General features: G+C 39.2%; 2 protein-coding genes across 2 annotated transcripts in view; both read left to right on the top strand.

Moving 5' to 3' along the window:
- The window catches only part of ankmy2a (ankyrin repeat and MYND domain containing 2a), a 366,395-nt gene that overhangs the window by 81,655 nt on the left and 258,034 nt on the right, over positions 1-26,706 (top strand). The gene's annotated exons all lie outside the window — the stretch shown is intronic.
- Positions 19,804-26,706, top strand: part of syngap1b (synaptic Ras GTPase activating protein 1b) — a 102,827-nt gene continuing 95,924 nt past the window's right edge. Inside the window, exon 1 of the mRNA XM_062422502.1 lies at positions 19,804-19,836. Within this exon, the coding sequence (XP_062278486.1) occupies positions 19,819-19,836 (18 nt within the window). The 5' untranslated portion in view covers positions 19,804-19,818. The remainder of the gene's footprint in view (positions 19,837-26,706) is intronic.

The following is a 26,706-nucleotide window of genomic DNA, read 5'->3' as shown; positions in this document are numbered from 1 at the left end:
CATATGTCATATTATGATAAACTGATACTGGAAGAATGTTATTACTACCATCATTATATAAATGTTTAACCATAACTTGGTATCAACTGAACACATATAAACAGATACAAAGATAGGTGAAAGAAACTCCTTAATCTTTGGGATGCACACAAAAAAACAACTGTAAATAAATAATTTGTCAACGCGATGACTTTCTTCTTTTTGCATTTCATATTTCCTGAGATGATACAAATACCCTCACAGTGTTCCTCTAATTAAAAATGAAACATCATGAATTACAGTACTTACTGTATGTGAAGGTGGCTGCAGAGGACATTTTTTTCTCCAGCTTCAGCATTTGTTGCGCTACTCTTAAGTGTGTGTGAGACAGAGAGAGAGAGAGAGAGAGAGAGAGAGAGAGAGAGAGAGAGAGAGAGAGAGAGAGAGAGAGAGAGAGAGAGGAGAGAGAGAGAGAGAGAGAAGAGAGAGAGAGAGAGAGAGAGAGAGGAGAGAGAGAGAGAGAGAGAGAGAGAGAGAGAGAGAGAGAGAGAGAGAGAGAGAGGAGAGAGAGAGAGAGAGAGAGAGTCTGCCTGAGTATCTGTGAGTATCTCATTTTTTTGATTGTGTACCTGTCAATGTGTGTTCATGTGTCTACTCCCCTGGGTGTATGTGAGTGAATACTCATTTGTGTAGAAAATAGGAAAACCTGCTTTTTCCATCAAGTACACAGATGAATCATCAAACCTTATTAATTTCATCTGCTACAACAAATAAACTTCAACCATGACAGAGCGTAGATGTCGCTGAAGCAGAGGAGATAGGTTTAAGAAGTTGAGGTTCAGCATCAGGAAGAGGTTCCCAATATTTTATATCTGTGTGTGTGTGTGTGTGTGTGTGTGTGTGTGTGTGTGTGTCTGTGTGTGTGTGTGTGTGTGTGTGTGTGTGTGTGTGTGTGTGTGTGTGTGTGTGTGTGTGTGTGTGTGAGCTTCCTGCACGGGTTACTTGCTGAAAAGTGAACTGTGAAGAATGAGCAATTGTGTTATACCCGCTGGCAGATGTATGCGAGAAAACATATTTTTGTCTCATACTCCAATGGGTCTGAAGGCCCTGTAGTTAAATAGAGAAAGTACAGCGATGGTATGCCATGTAGTCATGAATATATAAGAGCTGTGGAGTGGAAGCTGTCTAAACAGCCTGGTTAATATCTTAGAAGACATTGAAGTTCCCCGGGTCTTAGTAGACATGAATGCCATTTGTTGTGGATGTGCACTCAACCTCTGCTGCACCTTTCTCTGGGCTTAAATGCACCTCCAGGGTGTTTTTAGATTGCAATGACAGCAGGAGCACCAGAAGGATCCTAAATTGACTAATTAAATGTCTTGACATATCCAAAAATATTCAAGGAATCATATAGGTGTATTTTGTTTTGTGAAGAGAGCCACTGAAACGGAAAAAAAATAAATAAAAGCTCTATGGAGTAACTAGCCAACCTCCTTTAAAAGCAATTCATCAGCAGCTTACAATCTTGCTTTTACTGACCTCCAGTGGTTTAACTTCTCACCTTGCTGCAGTGATGTATGAATGTATTTCAGGGTGTGTCAGTACACTGTGACATCCCCGTAAGGTGTGGTTACAGGTGCACCAGAGCATAATTCATACTGCACCAAGCTACAACCATCAGTGATGGTGAAAAGAGGGCAGTAAACCACAGCTTCACCCCAGTGTTAATTACTCTTTAGGTCAAACAAACATTCATCACTTCTTTATCAGCAAAGTGAAATATGTCTAACAAAATAATAATAATATGTATGGCCAATTTGGGTCTATAGTCTATAAGCCCAATTCTTGTTCAATGTGACATAGATGTATTTGAATCTTCAAGAGATGGACAAAATTGACATCATTACCATTTTAACAGTAGAAAGCTGGTCAGATTGATACAAATAATCATTTTTGCAGCACTCGGCAAGGCCTCAGCACAGGAGGCCAGTCCACACATAATAATAAGTCCTGGCACATTTTATTCAGAATGCTCCCAATAGGTGAATTAAATCAAGTCCATCGACGTTTCAGCTCATGGGATCAAAATGTTAGTAGAATTAATGCTATCTGCACTATCTGTCTATGAGGTGCATGCTGAACACAGTGTGCAGCTCTTATCTGGAGCATCCTGCCAGTGAAGAAATGCTGGCTGCTCATTCAGCTGAGAGAGGGGCCAGGTGGAATGAACGATATTGGTCCTATGGTCTTCATCTCACTGCTGCCAAATAAATGAGGGTTTGATAGAAATAGGCTTCTAAAAGATGATACTCATATTTTTATAATAAAGCTGTTGCAGATAGGTGATAGTTTGTATCAATATTCACAGTGGTAACATTATATTTTCATGCCAAAAAAAAAAGAAAGATTAAAAATTAATAAGCTCTTAGAGCCAGATCTTCCTTTCATTCAGTTTTTTGCTCATAACTTGCATTTATTTCAAGTCTGATTTACTAAGACAGCAGCTAATTATGTAATCAGAGATTCAGACTGACTTATAGGGAGACTGTCAAAAGTGAAGAAACGCTCACAAGGTGCAGTTCAGACATCTGCAAGGTCAGAGCAGAATCAAAATGTACTTTTCTTGTAATGAAAATGCTTATCATTGATGAAGTGCATTTCAAAACACTGCTTGAGGTTATATATAATTAAACTGAAAAGACTGTATAATTGTAATAATTGAGCAAAATATATTTTTAAAGCTTTGTAAGGAATGTGTAAGGAATTGCAAACCAACAAGCTCCCTGCATAGTAAAAACTCTGTCTGCAGAGAATGTCAGATATTGTGTCCATTTAGACATTTATTTCTGCCCTCTTTTTTTATTTCTAAGAAGGTGTCATTTTTGTAGCTTTTGAGCTAATTCAGTGCAGCCATACTGAACACTTTATGTAAGCTGAGATTTCTGAAGGGGGACAGGTTAAACTTTGCTTCCCGACTGGTGCACCTGTTAAATAAATGTGTTACAAAGGAGGTGCAAAGGATTTCTTAAGTCAGGTCGTCAGTGAAATTATAGTCCTGTCGGGTTTTCAACTGTATTTTCCTTGGTGTTAGTAAAACTCTGTTGAAGTCAGACGAATGAGATTCCTTTTTTTGTAGGTAGGCAGGTCATTCAGTCAGAGTGACCCACCTAAACCTTTCAGTAGTAGTACATACTTTGCTCACATATCATATCTGGTATGTAGAATTAAGATTAATTACAAGTAATTTTACAAAACATACTGATAAATGAAATCAACAAATAAGATAAAATGTAATGTCTGTATTAGAGTCTTTGGGTTGCTACAGTAAGAGGGAATCCACCATTATAGCGGTGACTATTAGTGTCTATTGCTGTGACACTGAAAGACGTCCAATTAAATGAACGGTAGGTGGGTCAAGATACATATATGCACAACTGGTTCACTAATAAATGTGACGTGGACTTCTGTTGACTTTAAATTAAAGTGGATGATGCATAAATCATCTTTTTCCCCTGGAGAACACAGCTTAATCAGTGACAATTTGAGTTTATTTGATAACAAAAATCGTTTTTGGCCTCATTAAAATTAATGAAATATGTAATTATGTACTATAATGTCTTTAATAGGAAATTTCGCAAACCACTCCTATTATACTGAGTTTATTTGAATGCCACCAATTTCTCCGTCTGCCGGTCAGCTGTTTGTCAGACAGTGCTGAGGCAACATGAGTTAAGGTGTGTCATCAGTGAGAAGTTTCAGCGACAACCCTTTGGGTAATAAGACAATGACACAGTTCCTAGTCTATCTCTGGATTGAGGACAGATGACTATAATTGTTCTTTATCTCTTAGGGACAGCTTGGCTCGACCCGCTTTCAATCACTGTGCTGACACCAAAGACAGAAACAAAAACACACAGGGGTCAGGTCACGAGGAGCATGACTTGCAAGTACAATAACAGTGTGGTGGTTCAGCCCAGCATGGCTTGAACTGCTAAATAAATTATAGTATTACACATGCGTAACAGAAATTCACCATCTAATATACTGTAAATAGTATAGTGTGTAGTCAAAGGGGCACAACAGGAGTGCCACCCGTAGCATTTAAACACACAGTTACAGTACAAAAAGAAGACTAAATGAGTGTGAGGGGCAACCAAGCTAAGTAGCAAAAAAGTGTATCCACTTATTAAAGGAAAGCACTACAACTGAGTTGATTTTGAATTAATCCACCAACATAACATTTATCTGATGAGGTCAGCGAGCCAGCTGTAGATACCTTAGGTAGATACCACTGACCATGACTTTGAATTTGGAAGTTTAGCTACAGTATAGGCCAAGTAGAGCACCTCAATATAAATAATTGGAGTCTTTTTCATGAGTTTGTGACACAAAGCATGTTGAGTGTACTAAAGTGCAGGAACACAAGGCAACTTTAGGGCGATTTCATGGGTTCTACATCTGTGCTGCAGTCAGTAAAACAGTGGGATTAGAAAGAAAATGTCATCACCAGTTGTGATAGGAGCTCAGTGCACCGCAGCACTCTGACAATGTCATGATAGGAGGTTTAGAATATCTGGCACCATGAATTCAATACCAAGGGAGGAGATAACATATTGGCTTACTGTACCATGTTGGTCTTGTCCAAGGTGAACCCAGTATATGTAATGGCTCAATGATACCGGATGAGAAGCCAAACAGAACCAGTGGCGATTTGACTAGAGGACAGGGGCATCAATAAATCTCTCAATGGTTGTGCTTTCGCTTTCTCTGCTCTGTGCTTTATGCAGATTTCAGCAACAAGACCTCTATGAAGTTGATTTATTATTTGCTGCAAATAAATCATGTATAGAAAGAGAGTTGGCAACCCTGGATAAAAAATATTTAACACTTATATTGCCATAATGGCATTTCAGGGTTGGGATATAGGTACGTTATGTGGTGAGTTAACGAAATTTGGGTAGGCATCTTTGTTTCAGCACATAGCCTCACTATGCAAACACACAAAAACATACGTACACAAGCACACACTAAAATTGTGGTCTCCTGCAGGCAAAAGAGACCTGCACGAGTCCAATTTTGGAACCAGCATGTTACCCGGACCCAACCCTAACTGTTAATACAAGTTCCCCGTAATTAAACCCATAGTCAACATAGTCATTCACTTTAGATTGCCTTACTTTAACTTGTGCAATTTGTCAACAGCCTATGGTTTTATAGATGTTTGATCACATTGCTTAAATTGGAATGAAAAAAACAAAACAAAAAACACATCAGCAAATTTCCCTGGCGGAAAGTTATGTTCTTGGAAAAGTATCTGTCGACTGACGCAGCATCTGTGCTCCTGCAGCCTCTGATGAGTTCCCTTAGCGACGGCGTGCCTAGTTTGTGGCTATCAAAAGCTAATACTTTTTGGCACTTGTTACAAGCAGCAAAGCCACTTACCATGTTATCCTGACAGCGTCTGATCACACAAATTTCTCTCATATGTCCAACTTGTTGTCCACAATTTTTATATTTAACACTGGCTTTTTGTGTTTAGCTTTTCCATTTTGATCTGCTAGCTGCTAGTGTAAATCACTGTTTCATCAGTGGCTTCCTGTTATATGACTGGATGTGAATTAAGGGCTGAAAGGTTGTGTTGCGAGAGTTCAAAAGAAAAACAATTCATGCCGACTAATTGGGTTTGATAAGATTCAGCTGGTTTCGATGGTTTAGTAAAAAAATGCTGCCTAATTTTTTATTTCTGTTAAATTCAGTTGTTTTTGTTCTCCTGTCAATTTTACTTGCTGCATGCACACATTTTGTTAATCTTTAACTGTAAGCACCTGAATATTTTACTTGTTACATAAACTTTTTGAGGGTTAGGGTTAGGGTTAGGGTAAGTTAGGGTTAGGGTTACCTGTTTATCCCAAGAAATGAGAGCAGATATTGGTGAGAAATGAGAGGATCTCCAACACTTCTGGATGCTGGTATGGGAAAAAAAATCAAGCATAATATGTCTAGGCTGTATTTTTTGTATTTGTAGCAACTATCCAAGGCTTCATAATACAATAGCTTTACTGAGTGTTGCGGCCTCCAGTGCAGCTCTGCCTCTTAGAAAAGCCGATAGTACTAAAATGCGTAATTGTGTGTATTTCTGAACTTTGGGGTGCCCAAAAGTAGCTTTATAATATGAGTATTGCCTTTTACAGTGGAAGCAGCAGCAGCAGCAGTATACGATTAGTTTAAATGAGCCAACAGATATTAGCACTCAGTACTTTAGTGGTTGCCACTGAACATAACATTTAAGAGAGTTTAAAACACTCTGAGCTCACTTTGTCCCCATTCATCTTTATTCTCCCCTATCAGCACATTGAATATCACCCTCACAGCCAGGTGGAGAGGCAGGACTACACCTCTGAATGAAGCAGGAGCACAGAGAGAGAGATGTCCAGCTTCTCATTTTCCCCCCACAGTGTTTATTTATTCACACTCTGAGTGAAGAGGTCCTCAAAGAGCAACCTGGAGAGTTTCCTGTGTAGCCTGTTAGACTGTTTAGAGCGAAATGCAACAGAGATCGAAAGTCGGAGAGATGAAAAGATGGTGGACTGGGGAGTTATGGGAGTGAGGGGGCGTAAGAGTAAAACAAATCACAGCTACTACTACTACTATGACATGCACAAATTAATCTCTGAAAAATGTTTTTAGGTCTTCTTGAAGCCTGATTTTTTACTTTTTCATGAGAAAGTTATTTGATTAAAAAAAGATGGCTTGATTACGACATAGACTTGGCACCAACAACGCACAATGTGTTGTTCGATGTAGGCGTGTAGCAGCACAAAAGCAGCCTGGACACTGAAGTCTATACATACCTGCTCATCATGACCTCACAGAAAATATCTGATGCTTCTCCCATGAATGGGTTGCTCGTTTTGTTTTAATTACCATTATCTTTCATATTATAGTATTTTATGTCACTTTTGTTTTGTTCTTTATATGAATGCATTAGATATAGACAACATTGGCAGAAAAATCTCTTTTTCCCCCCCAATGATATTTATTTATTGACAGGCAGGACATGCAGTCTACATGCCTGATGGAAATACACACAAGTCTCTTTTTTATTTTTTATCCGTGCCATTTTATGTTTTTGAGATAAAAAAAAAGATTTACTTGACATTTTGATGGAGACATATCGAGAATGAAATTGTTACTGTTAAAAGACGTTGGACAAGTGAAAGAGAGAAGCGAACAGAGAATGAGGGAGAGAGTGTGAGCGAAAAAGAGAAGCAAAGAGAGTTGTGGGAGTGAGTGTAAGCGAGTGGGAGACCGAGAGCGAGAGAGCAGTAGAGAGGAAGACTGTGAGAGAAGGCTACTGTGCAGCTAAAGCAGGCAAAACCAACTTTGCTATTGGCCAAAGCCTGAATGGCCTCAAGCTGTTCCTGTCATTCATCTGTATTTGTTTGCAGCTTGAGTGTGACTCCAACCCATTCACAATCTTGGGGGAAATCCTCTCCATGTTGAAATGTAGAAGATGAATAGTCTCTTTTAACGTAGAGTTTCAAGTTTCTAAGACATTTTCATCGTTTTTTAACAATGAATTCAAACATTTGTCTTGCCTTGTTTTCTGTGTAGTTTCAGTTTAAACTTGTGGCATATTCATGCTGCATGGAATTTAGTCAAGTTTTGCTCAAAGGTTTTTTTCTGAGTCACACTTAAATTCATGCAAGTAAATGCAAATGAATGACGGGGACATCTTGAGGCCATTTGCGCTACTACTGACTGTAGTTGTCTTTCCACACAAGTGATGAGCACGGATTAAACCAAAGAATTAAAGTTGAACAGATGGAGGACTTTATATTTATTGTTCAGTGTGTAGTTATTATTAGCAATCCGTTAATCCTTACATGTGTGCCTACATGTGTTTGTCTTTATTAATGCCAAATTGAGTTTGTCTGCTTATTGAAAGAGTTTGAAAAATGTATTTGGCACGGAGATCAAAACGCGTGCTTAGAGGAAGAAAGTAAAGGCTACATATAAGACGAAGAGAGATCAGATTAAAAGTCAGGTGGTTGATTTTGAATTTAGATCCGGAGAGACAGAAAAAAAAAAACATCACAGAGATCTAGAAATAAAAATAGAATAACCGAGTGTGAGAGAAGATAGAGGATTGAGAGGGGAACAGGAGAGAGGTGAATGGTAAAAATGTGATTGTGGAACAGATAATTTTGTTTTTTTTAATCCCAGATAGGGGAATATTGAGGATGAAAGAACTGAAGAGTGACAGTGTGGAATATGAAGAGGAGGGGAGGTGTTGGGGAGTGATAGGCACAGAGGTACAGATAAAAGATATTTTTGGGGAGGGTGGAGGAGTATGAATGAGAAGGCCATGTCTAGGAAGAAGAGCAAGAGAGGGAGCCAGAGAGTGAAGTGGTGGAGGGCAGAGAAACAGATGGGCAGAAGGAGGAGGGGAGAGATAGATGGGAAAGGAGAGGGGGGGTTTGAGAAGAGGCTGCCAGGAGGTAGTGCAGAAAGTTGGACTTCATTGGGATTCATGGCGGGATGATGACCACATCGATCCCTCCCTCCCGCTTTAGACATATTGCATTTTGGTTTTTATCTCCGAAGTCAGCTCATGTACAGAGCTGACACCTACAGTATATCTGTGGACCCCGGGTTCCCCATTATTAAGTAAGGATAAATCCAGATTTTTTTTTCTAGTCCATCATAATACAATATGCTCATGCCATGGGTTGAAAGAGTTATTGGCTGCTGTCCATACTGGCTGTGAAGCAATCCCTTCATAGTGCAGCTCTAAAAGATGGGGGGGTGCAAAATTTACTGTCCTCCTTCTGTGTAAAAAACTTCACATAAAGCTGAAATGAGGGTTCAGCAGTCTGTGTTAACCCAATGAAGTCGGTATTCTCCAAAATGGTCAAAATGTTTGGGGTTTTTTGTGCCAAATCTGCTTTTTGTGTCTCTTCAGATCGTGTTTCCTTGTTGAGCTACGGTGGAGATAAAAGTCCTGGTTGTTGCATATAGGATTGTTGTCTGGACAAAATACTTGACTGGCTATCTTAGACAGCTGAAAATACATATTAGCTTTAGTTGAACTTGAAGATCCCTTTGTGACATGTTTACCCCCTTGAGATAATTTGTCCACACACACATAAACGTCCAATTACCTCATTTTAATCCTTGAAATTAAATCTCCTCCTTCTCCTTCATTAAAAAAAAAAAATAATAATCTGTAAATATGCAAATATCGCTTATTTCAAAAGATTAACTAGATGTCTCTGACATTACTGAAAGTCATTTCTCATTGTATGTATAATGGCTATCTGAGACACCTGAAACTACATATTAGCTTTAGTTGAACTTGAAGATCCCTTTGAGACACGTTTACCCCCTCGAGATAATTTGTCCACACACACAAATGTGCATTACCTAATTTAAATCCCCATCCTCATTTAAATACAAAATCTATGAATATGCAAATATTGTTTATTCTTAAAAGATCATCTGCTATACACAAGATGTCACAAGAAATCAAGTCATTAGTCATTGTATGCACTGGAAGCTTCAGGTTTCCACATCACACTAGTGTAAGTCGCAAACTGGACCACGATAAGCTGCCAAACTAGTTATGCTCAAATTCCCACCCCTTAAACCCAAACGCAGAGAAACTTCAGAGTAATAATGTGAAACCAGACTTCTAGTATCAAACTGTACACATACATGATTCTTCACAGTGAAGCTCAAACATCCAACCGAAGCCACAATATGCAAAAGGGAAGGTAGACTAAGACTGTATTTTCGCACAGAATGTTGAACGTGGACCGTAGATTTTGTTCCCCAGTTCGTAAGGTGTCGGTATGCTTCCAATGAAGCACTTGTTAGATTATTGAATGACACCTGAACCCCCCCCCCCCCCCCCCCCCCCTCCTCATCCTACACGCTTTCCTCTTGTCGGATTTAAAAGGGCTGTGTCTTACAATTTCTGTTACTTTCTGAAACTGATAATACATCAATCCTGCCCACGTCACACAGCGATTAGCCAGGTGTGCGGAGGTGAGGAAGTATCCCGGAATCGAACTTCTTCTTCTCTCTTCTTTTTTGCTCCGTGCTTTTCCATTCCTCACAATACTAATATACTCTTGCACCAGGTGTGGATACTCCTGCCTGTAGACATGTTTGGATTACACATTATATGAAGTAGTTGTTAACCCTTTCCAGCACACCCAGGACTTTACAGTGCAGTTGCATTTGGAAGCGATTGCTTCACGGCCGATATGGAGAGGAGGAACGATTACGGCGATCAACGGTCTTGTCAATGTACATATGGCACGTGAATATTGTATTAAGACAGACCTGAAAAAATCCTGAAGCTATCCAAGATATGGCTATTGTGAACGTAAAGACACAGATTAATTCCTGTGGCACGATACATTGATGGTATATTTGGTACCTTTTGATGTGTTTGACAATGTTGCAGAGCTTGGATTACTGCATACATACTCAGTGCCAACTTACGCTCACGGTGTATGTGTATATATAGTTAGAGATGGAAAGAGAAGAGGAGAGGGGGAGGGATGGAGAGACAGAAACAGAGAGTAAGAGAGTGAGAGGGAGGTTCAAGTCAGTATTTCATGGATGGCTGTGTTGCTATGGGAACAAGATGTGGGCTCCCTATTCCCAAAAAAGTGTCCTCCTTCCTTCCTCCCTTCCTTCCCTTTTTCCCTCTCTCTGTCTCTCATCACTTCATTTCTCTCTTCTTCTTCTTCGCGGCATCCACAGCATCTACGCTTCTCTCTCTCTCTCTCCTCTTCCCTTTCCCCCCGATCACATCCCACCACATGCCTCCTCTCTCAATCTCTCATCCTCCCCTCTGTCATCCATCCTTTTCCCTGCCCACTCATTCACCTTTCTCTCTGTCCATACCCTTCCTCTCCTCCTCTTCACTCTTCCCCATTTTTTTCCTTCTCTGTCCCTCTGTCCTCCCCTCCGTGTCTCTCTTTCCATCCCTGTTCTTCCCTGTCTCTCTGATCCCTCTGTCTCTTTAACACTCACTTATATTCTATTCTTTTCTCGGTTGTCATGGCAATAGGCTGGGGGCGTGAGGGAGCGAGCGCGAGCAAGCGAGCGGGAGTGGGTGTTTCGGAAGTGACATCTCTTGGGCAGTAACCTTGTTTCCTGTGTGGTGGAGTTGGGGGCGGATTCAAGGCGCTAGCAGTGCAGCAACAGTGACGCCGTGTGGACGCTTTGGGTGAGCAATGGGGAACCTGGGACGCGCTGCGCGAGGGCTGGGTGAATGATCTGATAGGTGAGAATACTCTATCTCCATCTCTCCCACTCGCTCTGTCTCACACACACACACACACACACACACACACACACACACACACACACACACACACACACACACACACACACACACACACACACACACACACACACACACATACACACTTGTACACACACACACACACACACGCCTTTATCTTCATCCTCCCCCCTTCTCATCTAACATCTCTCCTTCATGAGTGAAGTGGATTCTCTATAGTGGGTGAAATTAAGAAGGGATCAAAGCTTTTGCTGGGATTCACACAGTAGGTCGAGTGTGTGTGAAGAGCAGTTTTTTGTTTTTTCCCCCTTATCCTTTGCCCTAGGTCTAAACACAGAAAACCACACACACTTCTTATATTATAGTGGCAACTGATGAGTGTACAATACCTTTTTTGCTTAAAAGGTTATGGCTAAAGTAATAAGGGACAAAATCTTTATTTTATTAGCCTGGTGTTGTAGCTCCGTTGTAACCTAAAGAGAATGTAAAATGCCTAGACAAGTGGTATAATATGGAGAGGACGTAAGTACAGTGCTTGCATCCAGAAGACAAGGAGGAACAATATCATTAATTTTTAAGTTGTGTTTCTGTTTGAGTCAATTTGAGTCAAATTTGAGTCCCATAAATCTTGCCTTTTTAGCTCTATTTTGGCTTTCATTAACTCTTTAGCTCTCTACATGTTTGACTTTCTTTACCTGCTACTGTAGTCACCGACTTTGTCTGCCATTCAGTACTGGACAGGTAACATACAGATCTATTTGAGATTTTCTCCCGCCCATTTATACTGGAAGTGGGGTTAAGGAGAGCGAAATTAATGAGGCTAAAACTTGCAGAACATCCACTCTCGCATTACACATTTAATCTATAGTTCTATTGATTGGTGGGGCATTTAACTGAAACACTTTGGTACATTTTTGATTTTGTGACTGCTCTTCAGCTTGAAGTTGACAAATACATGCAGGCGCATTCACAGTGAGTATCATGCAGGAAAATGTTGGTTCATGCAACACTGTTTTATAAACGTACACAGTAAGACAATAGTCTGTAATGTGTGCCACTGTACTATTACTTGGTTTTGTGGTTTTCAGAAGGCAAATTCAAGCCAAATTCAGATAATCTACTTGAGGTGACCAAAAGGTTACTAAAAATCTGCTTCTCCATATTAGGTATATTTTAATTTATAGACATATCCGCCTATTTAAATACATTATTGCAGTCTGTCTAAAGATTAAAAAAGGATGTCAAGAATTGTCTCTCTGTTTCTGTATAGTTTCATTCTAATGTATAGCCGGGAGAGCAATGGTCTGCTCTTAGGGATGTGAACAATCAGAAGATCGACATCCACAGAGAATACACACTGTAATAAACTACAAATAAAATACAAATAAATCAAGCTATAAAATAATATATAAAAAATGAACAACTCAACAATTAAAAATGTGTTTTAATGTGTCCTTTTAATTTCAATTCATAGTGTTTTCTTTCTTTGCTGCTGTGTCAGCTAAGCAGAGTGCAAACTAGAAACTACAAATTGTAGAAACAGGTGTTTAAGTATCAAACAAATGCGTCAAAGTCCATATTATACCCAGTCTAATTACAAAAAACAAACTACACTTTATAATGTGATCATTAAAATGACATTAAGTAATCAGCTGTAACTGCAGCAACACAGATACAACTTATCTCCTACTCAAGTCTGACGCCGCCTCCGACTCCACCAGTACCCTTGAGTGATGGTATCCTGTAATTGGCACAAATAAAGTCACATTTTTACAACAGAGATACCTAATTAAAGCGGAGATCCAACAGATATGTCTGGTGCAGAGGTTGTTTCATGATGCAAAATGCCGTAATAGGCACAGTTGCTGTCATTTTCATAGCTGAAAAATTGGTTGCTGGTTGATTGCTCGTAACACCAAATAGCACTTCATCTTTGAGCTATTTGGGGACAAGATATGGAGAGATTGAAAGTGCCTTACATTGCACCTCATGTGACCCTGTAAGGTAATCATTGAATAATTGGTATTGATCAGCGATCCTATCAACATATATTTTTAGATAATTATCTGCCATGAAACAGAAAAAATTATACAGAGTACCTTTCTGAATGCAGATTCCCATTATTTATTGTGCTGTATGTTCAAGCCAATCCACTACCATGGCCAAAACTTATCTTAAAGTCTAATGAAGTAGACTTTCTCCTTCGCAGTTTATAGCAGAAGTTGAGTGCATGACCAATGTGCTTATTCAGCAAGAAGGCTCGTTCTTCTGGGCCTCAGTGACCCCACTGCTGACACTTGACATCCCCCCTTGACTCAGCACTGACAGCAGCCTACTGTACTGCACATATGCACCACTCTGACTCACAGCTTGTCAAAGTGCAGTGCTGCATCTATTCTATCATCCATATATTCATTGTTTACATCTGTATTCCATTGGTATATTTTCCAGTGATCCTTTGGAATGCAGTAATATGTGATAGTGGTGCAGCTGAGGTCACAGTAATGACATGTGCACTATGTTGTGCTCTCTTGCCTAGAAAGTAAGATGCTTCGGTTCGCCATGCTTGCAGGAGTACATTATCTGCCCCAGGCGGCCCGGGGATATTGCAAGCTTTATTTTTAGCGCTGTTTTGGAGCTCAGCGATGTGTATTAATCAACATTAGGCCTGTCGGGTTCCAGTTATGACAACGTTGACTAAGGCTGACCAGTCATCCGATTGGTGCATGGCACTCTTCTTTGTAAACTGCTAAGGTTGGCAGAAAATGGGAAAGAGCCCACAGAGAGGGAAGGAGAGAGAGGAACAGAAGGAAAATACAGAGAGCAGACCGTAGAGAGCAAATGAAAGACAGAGTGAGATAGAGGAAGATGAGCGGAGAAAAGAGGCATCTCAGCATTTCTGCTTGTGCCAAATCATTACAGTATAGTCTTGCAACGTAGAGCTGTGCCTGTGCACTCTGTACGTACGAATGGACAGATAGAAGAATGAGTCTGCTCATTGAAATTCTGTCCACTGCGCTTCACAGGCCCTTAATAGGCAGCCTCGGGGGTGGAGAGGTAGGCCTACAGTAGAGTAGCGCAGATTGGGCTGTGGATGATTCATGCTGCTATCCCCCCGTGAATATCTCAGCAATCATGACTTTGCTCTGCACAGTTGCAAAGTTTGGATTCAAGGGCTTAGGTTCTTTGTGGAGAGAAGCATACCACAAAGTACAATGTTTCTGTAAAGCCTTGTGATAATGACCAGAGATTCATATTGCACTCACTCAACATCTAACACGTCTGCTTTTACGGTTGATCTGTTGACACACCCACCTACAATCAAGAAGAGTGCATAAAAAGAGAGGAGTAAGTCAACAGTGATAGATCACCATATTGCCTTTCCCCTCGTAATGTAAAATATATGGGAGGTGCTCACAGCTAGAAAATGATAGTTTAGTTTGATGCAAATCATAACATTTTACTGTTTCCCTTTGCAACAGAAATATTTTGCCATGAAGCCTTTGAAGATAAACATTTCCACACAACCCACTGTGCAACATAACAGCTCAGAGCAAAAATAATCAAACGTAAAATCTTGGAATACTCTTTCAGCTGTTAGGCTAATCCATGGTTGTGGAAATGTATTGATGACAGATCTGTTCCAGTCATAATCTTGTCAATATTTCACACAATATTCCACAAAATGTCTTGAGTCTTGAGTATTTTGGATTGCTGTCAACAACTATTTATGACCAACTTTGGAGGACCACAATGGAATCAAGCCACTAGGCTTTGTGTATTTTAACCATCAAATAAAATATAAATCAACTAGCTGCCAAAAAACCCCCTAAGTTAATTATGTAATTTGGTGGCATACAGCATGTTTTACAACACTGTACAGCTTCTCGCTCACCCACCTCTTCCTTTTATTTTAATTATATTCCACCATGTCGCTTATATTTTTAAAAATGATGCAGACACAAAGGCTCAACTGAAGCTGTCTTGACCCTTTAATTCAGCCCAATCTCAGTGGCCCATTCATGGCCTGGAGTTTTCTGTTCATATTTCACGCCGTCCATATTAATTAGCTCTGGTTGTTTAGGAGCTCATCTATATTTCAGCAGCTCAATTCATAATTCAAAAAGGAACCTAAAAGATCAACTGAGTTGTTATTTTGCCACAATTAGACGATTTCCTGTTGTGCTTTTCCTCGTTGGCTGAAACGCTGTTTGGCATCAAGAGAGGAGGAGTATCTGAAAAGTGATGATGCAGTGAAATAATTGGTTATGACATGCTGTAGTGTTTGCACTTGGGGCTGCAAATGACTGTTTCTGGCTTACTCTCAAGAGGACAGAGTTCAGAGTTTCAGTCTATCACCTACATGATCGATTTCCTGTGTCAAACACTTCCATGTTAAAAAAATAAATTAAGCAAAGGGTAATTTGTCACTGGATTGTCAGCTGGAGGCCAAGGCATGGATTTACTATTAGACTTTGTGTATTGGGTCAAATTAACAGCAGTTTTCTCTCCTTGTCTGTGAGTGTGTGTGACTGTGTGAAAATGTGTGTGTGTGTTTTGGTCTTGTAGTACAGCCTGCAGATGTCAGAAGTGTGAATTTGGCTTTCCCTCGGTGAAAGAGGCGTGAGCCGCTGGGGGAATGTTACTTTGACTGACTCACAGACTGCTTTCTCTCCTTTCCACTGCTTTCTCAACTTGTTTACCCAAAGATTTTGTTTAAAATCATATTTAGCTAATTCTTTAACTTAAAAAAAATAAAGGTAAGATCACTTGTTTTCAGTGCAAATAGGTTTACATCTCTCTGTGTGGTCCAGCAATATAGATTTAATTTAGATGCTAGTGGAGAGGTGATCTGCCTCTGCAGGATATCGACACTTTTTCTTTTTAGTTTGAAATATCCAGAAAAAGTTTTAAAACAAGTAAAATTATCTCTGTTGGCAATTTCTTTCTGTTTGAAGATGGCCACTTGTTCCCAGCAATGTTCCACTGGACCGTTTCTAAAAGAGAGGAGAGTCTTTGAATTCAAGCATCAGGCGAGATAAAGTGAGAGAACAGCCTCAAGACGTTTGCTTTTGTATCCGTAGCTGAAAACTATAAAAAAAAAACTCAAGCATGTGAGGGATGGTGCTGTGGCCTTTTGCTTCATGGAAAATAAAATAAACATGTCCTAACCTTAAAGAGGGATAATAAATAAAGAGTCTTAGGAAGGAGAAGAAATGTAAGGTCAATATTAGAACAACAGATGCATCAAGACCCTCTGTATGCAGAAGAGAGAGGACGATGCAGTGGGTCAGAAAGAGATGGAGCAAATTGGAAACATAAAATGTATGAAGGGCACAGAATGCCTTAATTTTCATTGCATTGTCAAAAACCATATAACAAAATTGGAGCGCTACTACAGTAAGGTGCTGTCATTTAAAAAGAAGACATATTCCACACAATAATAAATATAATAAATAAAAACAATAAATAAATGTCACAGTTTTGTTTTTGTTTAAGTGCTGTGAGAAATTGCAAGTGCAGAATATTGTACATTAAAGAAAACATCATCTTGATTTTTTGAGTCCATTCAAAGTGTGTATTGCTGTGGGGAAAAAACTATGTCTGAAGTCTGTTAAATCTGGGTTTTCAGTGATCTGTAACGCCTCCCAGGGGGCAGCAAGTGAAAAAGGTGGTATACTGGGTGTGTACAGTCTCTGATGAGAGTGTTGGATGTTCATTCTAAACGTTGCCAAAGTGTCAGATAATGAAGTAAACATATGTAGAAGTAAACCCTGTGAGCAAAAAAGCACTGGCTTCAGATGGCTTTGAACACCCAGTTTCCATCATTTCTTCTACTGTCAGCCCGAGATGATGTCAGCTTGTGACGGATTACTTTATATTGCCATCTGTTCACTGCTCTGCTTTGCTCACATTATGGCATTTTTTTTTTATTGTTTTGGGGGTAGTCCCCAAAGTACAATAAATAATGTACATTGACAGGCTTTCAGAAAACTGGCCAATCAGAACAGAGTGGGCTCATCATGGGGAGGGCCTTAAAGAAACGGGAGCTAAAACTGCCTGTTAAGAGACATAGGCTGAACTGAGAGGCTGCGTAAAGGGCCAGAATAAGATAAATAAAGAGCGTTTTTGAACCGTGAGTCATGCAAAGCTACTCTAATGGAGTCCCAGAAAAAACATAATAGGTCCACTTTAAGTTAAAGCATACATTAAAACAATGCAATAAGGTTGGAAAACTTAGACAGCAGCAAAGAAAGAAAATACAAAGTGCCTCATTTACCAAAGGTCCTTACCCACACATTTTCCACTTAAGATTAAGTCAAACAGCTACCTGGTAAAAATCCAATTTAATGTCTCCAATACTGTGTGATCAATTTCTTTAATTATCTGAGGCACAGAGCCCTTGGATATCATTAAACATGTTTTCCATATCTTCATAAATGATCCAGGATAACGTCAAAGATAATTCGTACTCCTGCCGAGAAGATTATAGTTTAGTTTTTCTTTCTGTCTGTCAGCAGGATATCTCAGAAACCTCAGAACAGATTTACGTTAACTTTGGTGGACAGGGCAGCCTCAGGCCAAGGAAGAGCTGATTAGATTTTGGTTATGAGCTGGATCCAGGACTTCAATTAGACAATTATCATTTTTAACTATAACTCTGTTTGCAGAAGAATTATTAATGAAACTCTTTCAGTGAAGAGTTTGTGTGATGGAAACTATACTCTCTGTTTTGTTTTCATACACCTTCTTTCTTTGCTCATCCTAATACAACTTTACATTTGTCTCAGGACCAGAGTTCTTATCCTAAGAGCTGCTTTTTGTGTTATCTTTTAGTCCCATCTGGGTGAATGAGTTGAGATCAGGGCAATGGAAGCAGGAGAAAAACAAGGGCATTATCTCTGGACCAATGAATTATAAAAAATAAATGAAATAAGAAATGAATGATGGAAAAAATCATAATGGCTTTGGGTAGCACAAGAGAACGGCTGTAGATCAACCATTCTTGACTTGATGTCAAGTGTATTTGTTTTTGAGCTTTCCCTAATCAGCTGTGTAGAAATGTTATATTCTGTGAGCGTTAAGATCCTCTCATCTGTGCTGTGTGTGTGTGTGTGTGTGTGTGTGTGTGTGTGTGTATTCTATCATTGCAAGGCCTATTTGTATTATTGTTTAATTTATTGATATTTTACTTTGTTTTTAAAGGAATGGTTTTCTTTCTGTCTTGTGACACCAATCTCTTTTTTTTTCTTCTACTTTCAAAGATTTATTTTTGGGCTTTTCATGCCATTATTTTTAGTAAGTAACTGGCAGAGAGGCTGACAGGAATCGGGGAGAAAGAGAGAGAGAGACAGAGAGAGAGAGAGAGGGGAATGACCTGCTGCATAGGTCCCTTGCCGGATTCGAACCAGAGATGCTGCGATTACATGGGAAGCACTCTAACCACTGGACCACCAGGACACTCCCACACTAATCTAATTTCTACCCATTAAATGTAAAGTTATAGTCTGGAGATGGTTAGTTTAGCTAAGCATAAAGACTGGAAACAGCTAATGTGCTCTATCCAAAGGTAAAAAAGTTCAAGCTTATTACTTGCTTGTTAAAACAAATAATTGTGGTTTTACGGTGGCTCATGTTAGTGGACTTCAAATTTTGGAAATAGCAAGACTAAGCTGTCCCCTTAATGTCAGTGTTTATAGTAAGCTGAGCTAACCATTTCCTGGCTGTAGCTTATATTGAACGGACATGAGTATTATTAATTTTCTCATCTAACTCTTGGAAATGAGCGTATTTCCCAAAATATCAAGCTATTGCTTTAAACCAGCCAGCCTATTTTTTGTTTTTTAATATCTTGTATCAATATCGGTGCTTGTTGCTTTATTTATTTCATGCTGTAGTTTTTAAGGCCTCTAATTTACTTTCATTATGTTTGCCTGTGCATCTTGCTTGAGAAATGCTCTATAAATAAATGTATATTATTATCTCACAACCCAGCAGCAGGTTCTGTTTCTACCACTCTCTGCTCCTTGACCTGCAAAGTCTCATTATAACTAATGTCTGATGACCTCATTAAGGAGACCTATCAAACACACTGTAATGACACCTGACACTGATGTTATGAGGACAGACATGTGTCACAGCATCACAGCCCTCCTACCGATGATCCTAACTGACCTTCTCTCTCCTCTCCTTCCCTCTTCCCCCCTAACCCATCTCTCCTCCTGCTCTGCTCTCCAGATGCAAGGTGTGCCGTCCCCCCCTCCTATCATCATCACCCTCATCGCTCTCACGCCCACTCCTTCCACGCTCCCTCCTACGACCACCCTGTTCCCGAACGTCCCTCCTTCGACCGTCCTTCCTACGATCGTCCTTCCTACGACCGTCCTTCCTTCGACCGCCCCTCCTTCAACCGTCCCTCGCACGAGCGTCCCATCTACGACCGCCCCTCACACGATCATCCACCCCGAGACCACTGGAACCCCCAGCTTCGCGTGAGCACCGGAAATCAACTCTACATGTTGGACCAGGAGGAGGTATTGTACTCCACACACCAGGAATGCACAGATACTGGTTTCACACAGAGGGGGTGGAAGCCAAATTTACTTTAAACAACTTTAAAACCAAGAGACATCAGTCATGTGAAAATAAAAAAAGCAACCTTGTTTTCCACCCTTTGCGCTGATAGAGGACTTTAGACCAGTCACTACCAGGGAGCTGTGAGCTGGCAAATTTAAGAGTCAGCAGGTTTTAGTGGGTTGGTTTCTGAAGTTGCATTTGAATCCTTGGACCTCCTGGTCTGGGTGGAGAGAGAGAGTGTGGTATCATAGATGTCTTCTTTGTCTGAGTTTACTGGGGAAAATAACTGTTAAATACCTTTATTTTGGCCTCTCATTATGCAGTTTAGCTTACTTTAAAAAAAAACAAAAAAACATCATATTATATAGCACATAGTTATAGTACAGATACCACTTGACATACTGATGGCACATAGACATTACACATCGCAGGAGGGTTTACTCTCATTGCAGTATGCTTTGATTTTCAAAGTAATATTCATAGTAAAAATAAATTAAACACGTAAATCACTTTGAAGTGCTTTGAATATAAATATAAATATAACTTATAAATAATTAACTAAATAAATAAATAATATTATAGGGTTGGGATTTGATTTGATTTTGGACCCCGTTCCAAGTTGGTAAGGACCCAAATGTAATTATTTTCCCTCCAGATAATAATTGAGCTCCCCTCCAGATATTTTTAAAAACAAGTAAAATGTTTTTCTTGGAATAATAATTTGTGTCTGATATGGTTATTCTTACCTTAGAAATAGTAATAAAATAATAACAAAATCCTTGAATATGCTTTTTTAAATTTTTTTATTTCAAATTAATAACAAAAAAAGTTTATGTCAGTATATGTGAATTAGACGCATCAGGTTTCCACATCATACCTGTGTAAGTTGCGTACTGGACCGCAAGCTGCAATGTCATACATAATGTTCATACAGTACTGAGATTTTCAATAAGCACAGAATAACTTTTCACTTTCAGCAGGTTAATGTGAAAACAGCCTTTAAATACCAAACTCTGCACATACATCATGCCACACTGTGAAGCTCAAACATGAACTGAAGTAACAATAAGCAATGCCCTTTGTTGATTGGAGTGGGACCATTAAGTTCTGAGTCTATAAAATCACTTAATTGATTCTTTTGGCCACTTGAGGGCAGCGTAATAAGCTGTAACATTGACAGAGTATCTATCGTCTTATAAATTTGGCATGTTAGCAAACAATTTCTGATTTGCACATTCAGCAGATACAAAGCAACATCATCATTCATTTTGAGTCAGGTCACCCGGCAAATATAATTTCAATATTCACTCTCCTCCATCAACTCCTGAGGGAAATATGTGGCTGTTAAATGCTTGATTGTGTTCACAAGCTCGTTGCTAACTTTGCCCGTCTGCTGTGTACTGCTGGGCCTGTAGTGTACCTATTGTTCATATAATAATATTGATTAGTTTAGCTTTAATTAATATTTGATCTATTCAGTATTTAATTACCAATGAACATGATACCAAACATTCAGAGTCAGTCAACTAAATAGCTAATACAGTATGTCATCTACCTGAGTTTTAGTCTAAGAATTTAATTTTTGCCCATAAAAGTAATTTGATGTGTAATTCTTGGAAGGAGAACCTAGAGAGAGAAAAAAATATTTCAAATACTGAATTAATAAGCAGATCCAATTCAAATTTTAACAGTAGTTTCAAATGTTACAATACATCTGCAATAGTTATCTTGATTAATATACAATGTGAAAGAAATAATCCACTAAATACCTCACTCAGACTAGCACTTTTTTTGGTAAAATATAGGTTGACGTCATTTTCATGACGGCCTGTTAGCAGATAGTTTCACTCAGTCTTTGTGCTACTTTAAGAACCCTACTTTTCATCTAATATCTTTTAAAAAGGAGGACAGAGAGAGAAAGTAACCACAGTTTATCTCAGAAGCTTGAGCTTCCTTGGATCGCTGTCGCTTCGGGCTCGCTTTCAGGGGTTCAGTTTCAAGGGCAGTTGTTAATTCTGTGATATTCCGACTATAACTTTTGGCCAGTGTCTGCATTATTTAACTGGATCATCACTGTGTAACCAGTAACCTCAAAGAAAAAACTGTGATGTGGAGATATTTCGGTGGGGAGGGGGGTCTCACTTTATCAACCTGCCTGATCTGAAGTGACATGAGCTTGGTTTTACATGTAGATGATGCCATTACTTGACTAGAATAGAAAATGCAAGGCAAAAAGTGGATAAACTGCAAGCCCATTTATACAGTTTTAAATGCAAACTAAATAATAAGGCTGGTGGTATTTTATACTTTTCTTATTTTCAACAAATCCCATGAAAAACCCAAACCAGCAATTAAATTGATCCTACCAACAAGTGTCCTGTGTGTAGCTAAAGCCTGATATAGATTATTTCTCTGTGTCATGTTTCAAAACATGAGCCACACAGTTGTACCAACTTCCATTATTGCCATGAACATGGGTACTGTAGTTTATTTTTAATAAATCCACTCACACCATCCTGCTGCCATAAATACTCACTTGAGCTCTAAATGTTTATTAATCTGAAGCTCAAATAGTCCCCAAGAAATGTGCTATTTACTCATTTCAGTAACATTTGATAAAAACTATAGTGTCCAACTTTAAAAAAAGAAAGAAAAAAAAAAAGAAAGAAGAAATTATGCATTTGTGACAAGTTTTTACATCTTCACTTGGGAAGCGCAGACAAACAGGGATTGAAATATGAAATCATTGACTTGGTATTTTAATTTCATGTGATTTGTTGCAATTAGACAAATACAAATGCTGAACTAATCATTACATGGTGTTAAAGCCAGGTTGTGGGTCTGCCTATAAATGGTGCAGCCATTGCTGAGGGTTGTGCGTTTGGTGACTGTTTATTTGTTTAATCAACCATTGCAAAACTCAGTCCTGCTATGAAGTGTGATACTACAGGGTAGGAATGCCTAGCAAACTCTGTTAGTATTAAAATTACTTTATTGGCATTCAACTTCTAATGATATGATACTTTCCCACTTGGATGAATATTTTAATAAATTAAAAACATTACAGATAACATGTTTTAACTTCTTCAGGTTAGATTTTTCCATTGATAGTTTTATTTTAATAACTTTAATAACTTACTGCTTACTTGTTTACTTACTGGAGAGAAAATTACAGAGCCAGTTTAAGTCTGACATGTACAGTAAGTAGCTGGAAATATTTTAATGAAAGCTCTACTCTTTGGGAAATGATTGAACAATCTTCTGTTTTCAGCTGTTTAAACACATTCTCATCTGGGAAGCTTCACAATGACACTGGTATCGTCTGCTGTTAAACCAGCAGAATATAATTGTCATCCTCAATTTTGCCCTCAGTTGATTTTCAGATCACTTAAAAATTGAAATCAGATTATGCAGTGCTCATTTTGGATAAAGTCTCATTTTGCTCTTCAGGCCAGGAGAGGGTACTGTTCTCCAGCTTTTTCTACCTCTGCTTTGCAACAAAACTATTTCTCACACATAAGTAACACAGTTTTGGATGAGATTGGATTTACACCATTACAATTATAACACCACCATAAAATCTATAGGTTAATTAGCAAGTCTGTTTATAGACCACAGTAGCTGACATAATTTGTAAATTGCTTTAAAGCTTTCAACTCTGACAAGTCAGCACTTTAAGTTCAGCGAAGTTAATCTGAGAAGCTGCATACCTTGATATATGACAATACAGTTGTTCTGGTCGTTTTTTTTTATTGTGTTTTATCTTACTTTTATTGTATTTTATAGATATCTGTCTCACTTTTTGTCATGATAAATGTACTGTGTGAGTTCTACAGGATGTATTTGTGTATGGCGTTTGATTTAAGCCATGCACTGAGGCGAATTCCTATGTTCAGCTATGTTGTCGATAAAGTAATGAATCTTCATGTGGCCGGTCAAAGTGTTCGGGTGGCGACTTTTACTGTAGTGTGAGTGCACGGCTGCCAATAGTATTTCATATTGTCATCACTCAGAGGAATAGAGCGTGCTGTGATCCTGATAAGAGACCTGCGCTGCTCTAGAGGGACTGAAAGGAGAGCCCAGTTCAATTAATCAGAGCCCTATCCCTGTCTAATTGTGCCAATAAGGCAGCAGCTGTGAATGGATCGGAGGCCGGACTGATGTGCTGATAGCCGTCACCTCGGCGACGGCGAGAGGCGTTAAATATTCATGCCTGTCACTCACCTCATGCAGAGCCGGTGTCCCTCTCTTCCTCTCTCTTTTGTACACACACACACACACACACACACACACACACACACACACACACACACACACACACACACACACACACACACACACACACACACACACACACACACACACACACACACACACACTCACCCTTCAATTTATTTCCATTCGTTTTAGATGGCTTCAGTGGCTTGGCAAGAAAAGCAATCATACTGTATGTTTCCATAGCAGAGATATGGAAGATCAGTGGACGACCCTGCTATTTTTTTTATTTCTTTACCAGTGTTGCTGCTTCCTGCACATTTTGATATCAGCCCATCTTTAATACACAGCTTTCACCTCTCTGATTTTCTGTTTGCTTATATGCTTAGCATCTCAGTTTAACATCACCTGTCCAATCCCCTGCTTTCTCTTGTATCTGTACCTCCTTTAAGCTCAATTCTTTTCATTTTAATGCCATCCATCGATCCATCACTCTTACCTTTTCTCCTCTTCTCTCTCCATCTGTTCCCCTCCTATCTCTCTCCTTACTTCATCTAATCCTTCTGTGGTTCCATCTCTTTTCTCTCTCTCCTCCTACTCTGCCCGATCTCTCACTCTCTGCTTTTCTCCCTCCCCCCTCCTTCTGTCTCCATATTCGTTGCTACACACTTTCTCTCCCTCTCCATCTTTCCTCCCCTCCCCTTCCCTACCATCTCTCCCTCTCTCTCTCTCTCTCTGGGGTGACTGGCAGGAGTCTTTGGCTTTCCCACAGGCCACCTGTCTCTGTGCTCCTTGTAGTGCTTTTTCGGTTGCCACACTGTTTTTCTGTTGTTGTTTGTTTTGTGAATGACAGCCATCAGAAAGACGCAGGAGGTACGTTCTCCTGGAGAGCTGAGGTGTCGCTACGGGGGAACAAAACTGCTCTGCTGTGTCTAAAATGTGTCACTTTGGAAATTTGTATTAATCGTGTGCCCGTGTGTCTCTTGACGCCTGGTGTGTTGAGTTCATTGAATTGTTTCCTCGTGATGGAGTGCAGGCACTTCATAGGGCTTGAATGGGATTACACCCTCGCTGAGATGTCAACACCCTTGACTTACTTTAATTGCCAAGGATAATAGATATGCTGACAAGATGTGTTGTCTGAGTGGCACGTCAAGACACTGAGTATAAGGGTAGAATACCATTAAAAGTTTAAACTAGACCAGGTCAAGGTCTTAGTAGACATAACCTGGCTAACATAGAGGGCTTTCAATTTGTACATTGCCTGGATACCATCAAACATCGACATCGTCAGCATTTATAAGATGTTTTTTTATGCAAGTTTAAGTTTATTTAATTGTATAGCAGTTTTCAAACAGTGGTTATAACTCAAAGTGTTGTTCACATAACAAAAACACATTAAAAATACTTAAAATACATTGCACCACCTTGTTGTAAGACAGGTTGAGTTAAGATTTATGTTTAAAAAAAAATATGAATTATATATTATTGTACTTACCCACCTGAAAAATAGTTGTAATGGAGTAAATATCAAGTTAATCATTAATGCTGAGAGTAAATGACCCCAACGCAGTGTGTTTCATGTGTGTAATGTTTACATTTATAAATGTATTGTGTTGTTTTATTGCTTATATTTTATTTACCATGAACATGCAAGTGCCCAGTTGGTTCAAAATGCATTCTGGGATACTTCGCTTCAGCCAAGTTATGATGTAACTTCGTCACTCAGTCAGTGACAGACATTCGCTGTTATAGGACTGGCCCCGCTCTTGCAGTGCAGCCGTAAATGCTTGTGACATAAAAAAAGACATAAAAACACACTGCTTATGATTACAGTGCCCCTCTTTTGCTATTTCTTATGTTTTCTGAATGTGACTTCTTTGCTGTCTCCCTTGGGCTACTGCGTGTGATCGATAGAAAATAATTTCCAATGGAGTCTGAGCAAGAAACATGGAGTTGTATTACCTAGAAAACAAGTGAGCATGCAGCCTTAAGCACCAAAAGCTGTCACTTAGTGTTAGGATTTGAAGACAAATATTTTGGGGTGTTCATAGTATAACCCAGTGCCTCAAATATGACCATAGTCTATCATTTTTGTTGCAGTCCTAACAGAAAGTACATCAGAAAGTTTCTAATTTTGCAGGGATTATGCATTATGCACGATATGTTTCCATTATTATTTAATACCACCCTCAGCAAAACAAAATGGTACACTCCAGGCACATATCCATTAAGATTGTGATTAATGATTATTTGTATTATTGAATAGTGAACCAATTATTTTCTGGATAAATCATAATAGTCTATAAAATGTCAGCAAATTGTGGAAAATGCCTGTCACACCTTCCCAAAGCAGAAGACGTTTCATGTCATAAAAAAGTAAAAATAACAGAAAATAACTTTGCTTAAAAACTATTACGATTAATTCAATATCATAATTGTTGCTGATTCATTCACTGCTGATTGACTAATCAATTAATTGATTAATCATTGCAGCTCTCATATGATTACATAATTGCATATTTACATTTTGCAGTGAGTACTCTTTTGCTGTATGTGTTTGAGCTTTGTAGTTGTAGCAGAACCAAGAAAGAGAAGATTCAAGTATTGTG

The sequence above is a fragment of the Scomber scombrus genome, chromosome 7, assembly GCF_963691925.1.
Source record: "Scomber scombrus chromosome 7, fScoSco1.1, whole genome shotgun sequence".
In the NCBI taxonomy this organism is placed as follows: Eukaryota; Metazoa; Chordata; class Actinopteri; order Scombriformes; family Scombridae; genus Scomber; species Scomber scombrus.
Note: the sequence above shows the minus strand (reverse complement) of the source record. Positions and strands in the feature narration are given on the sequence as shown.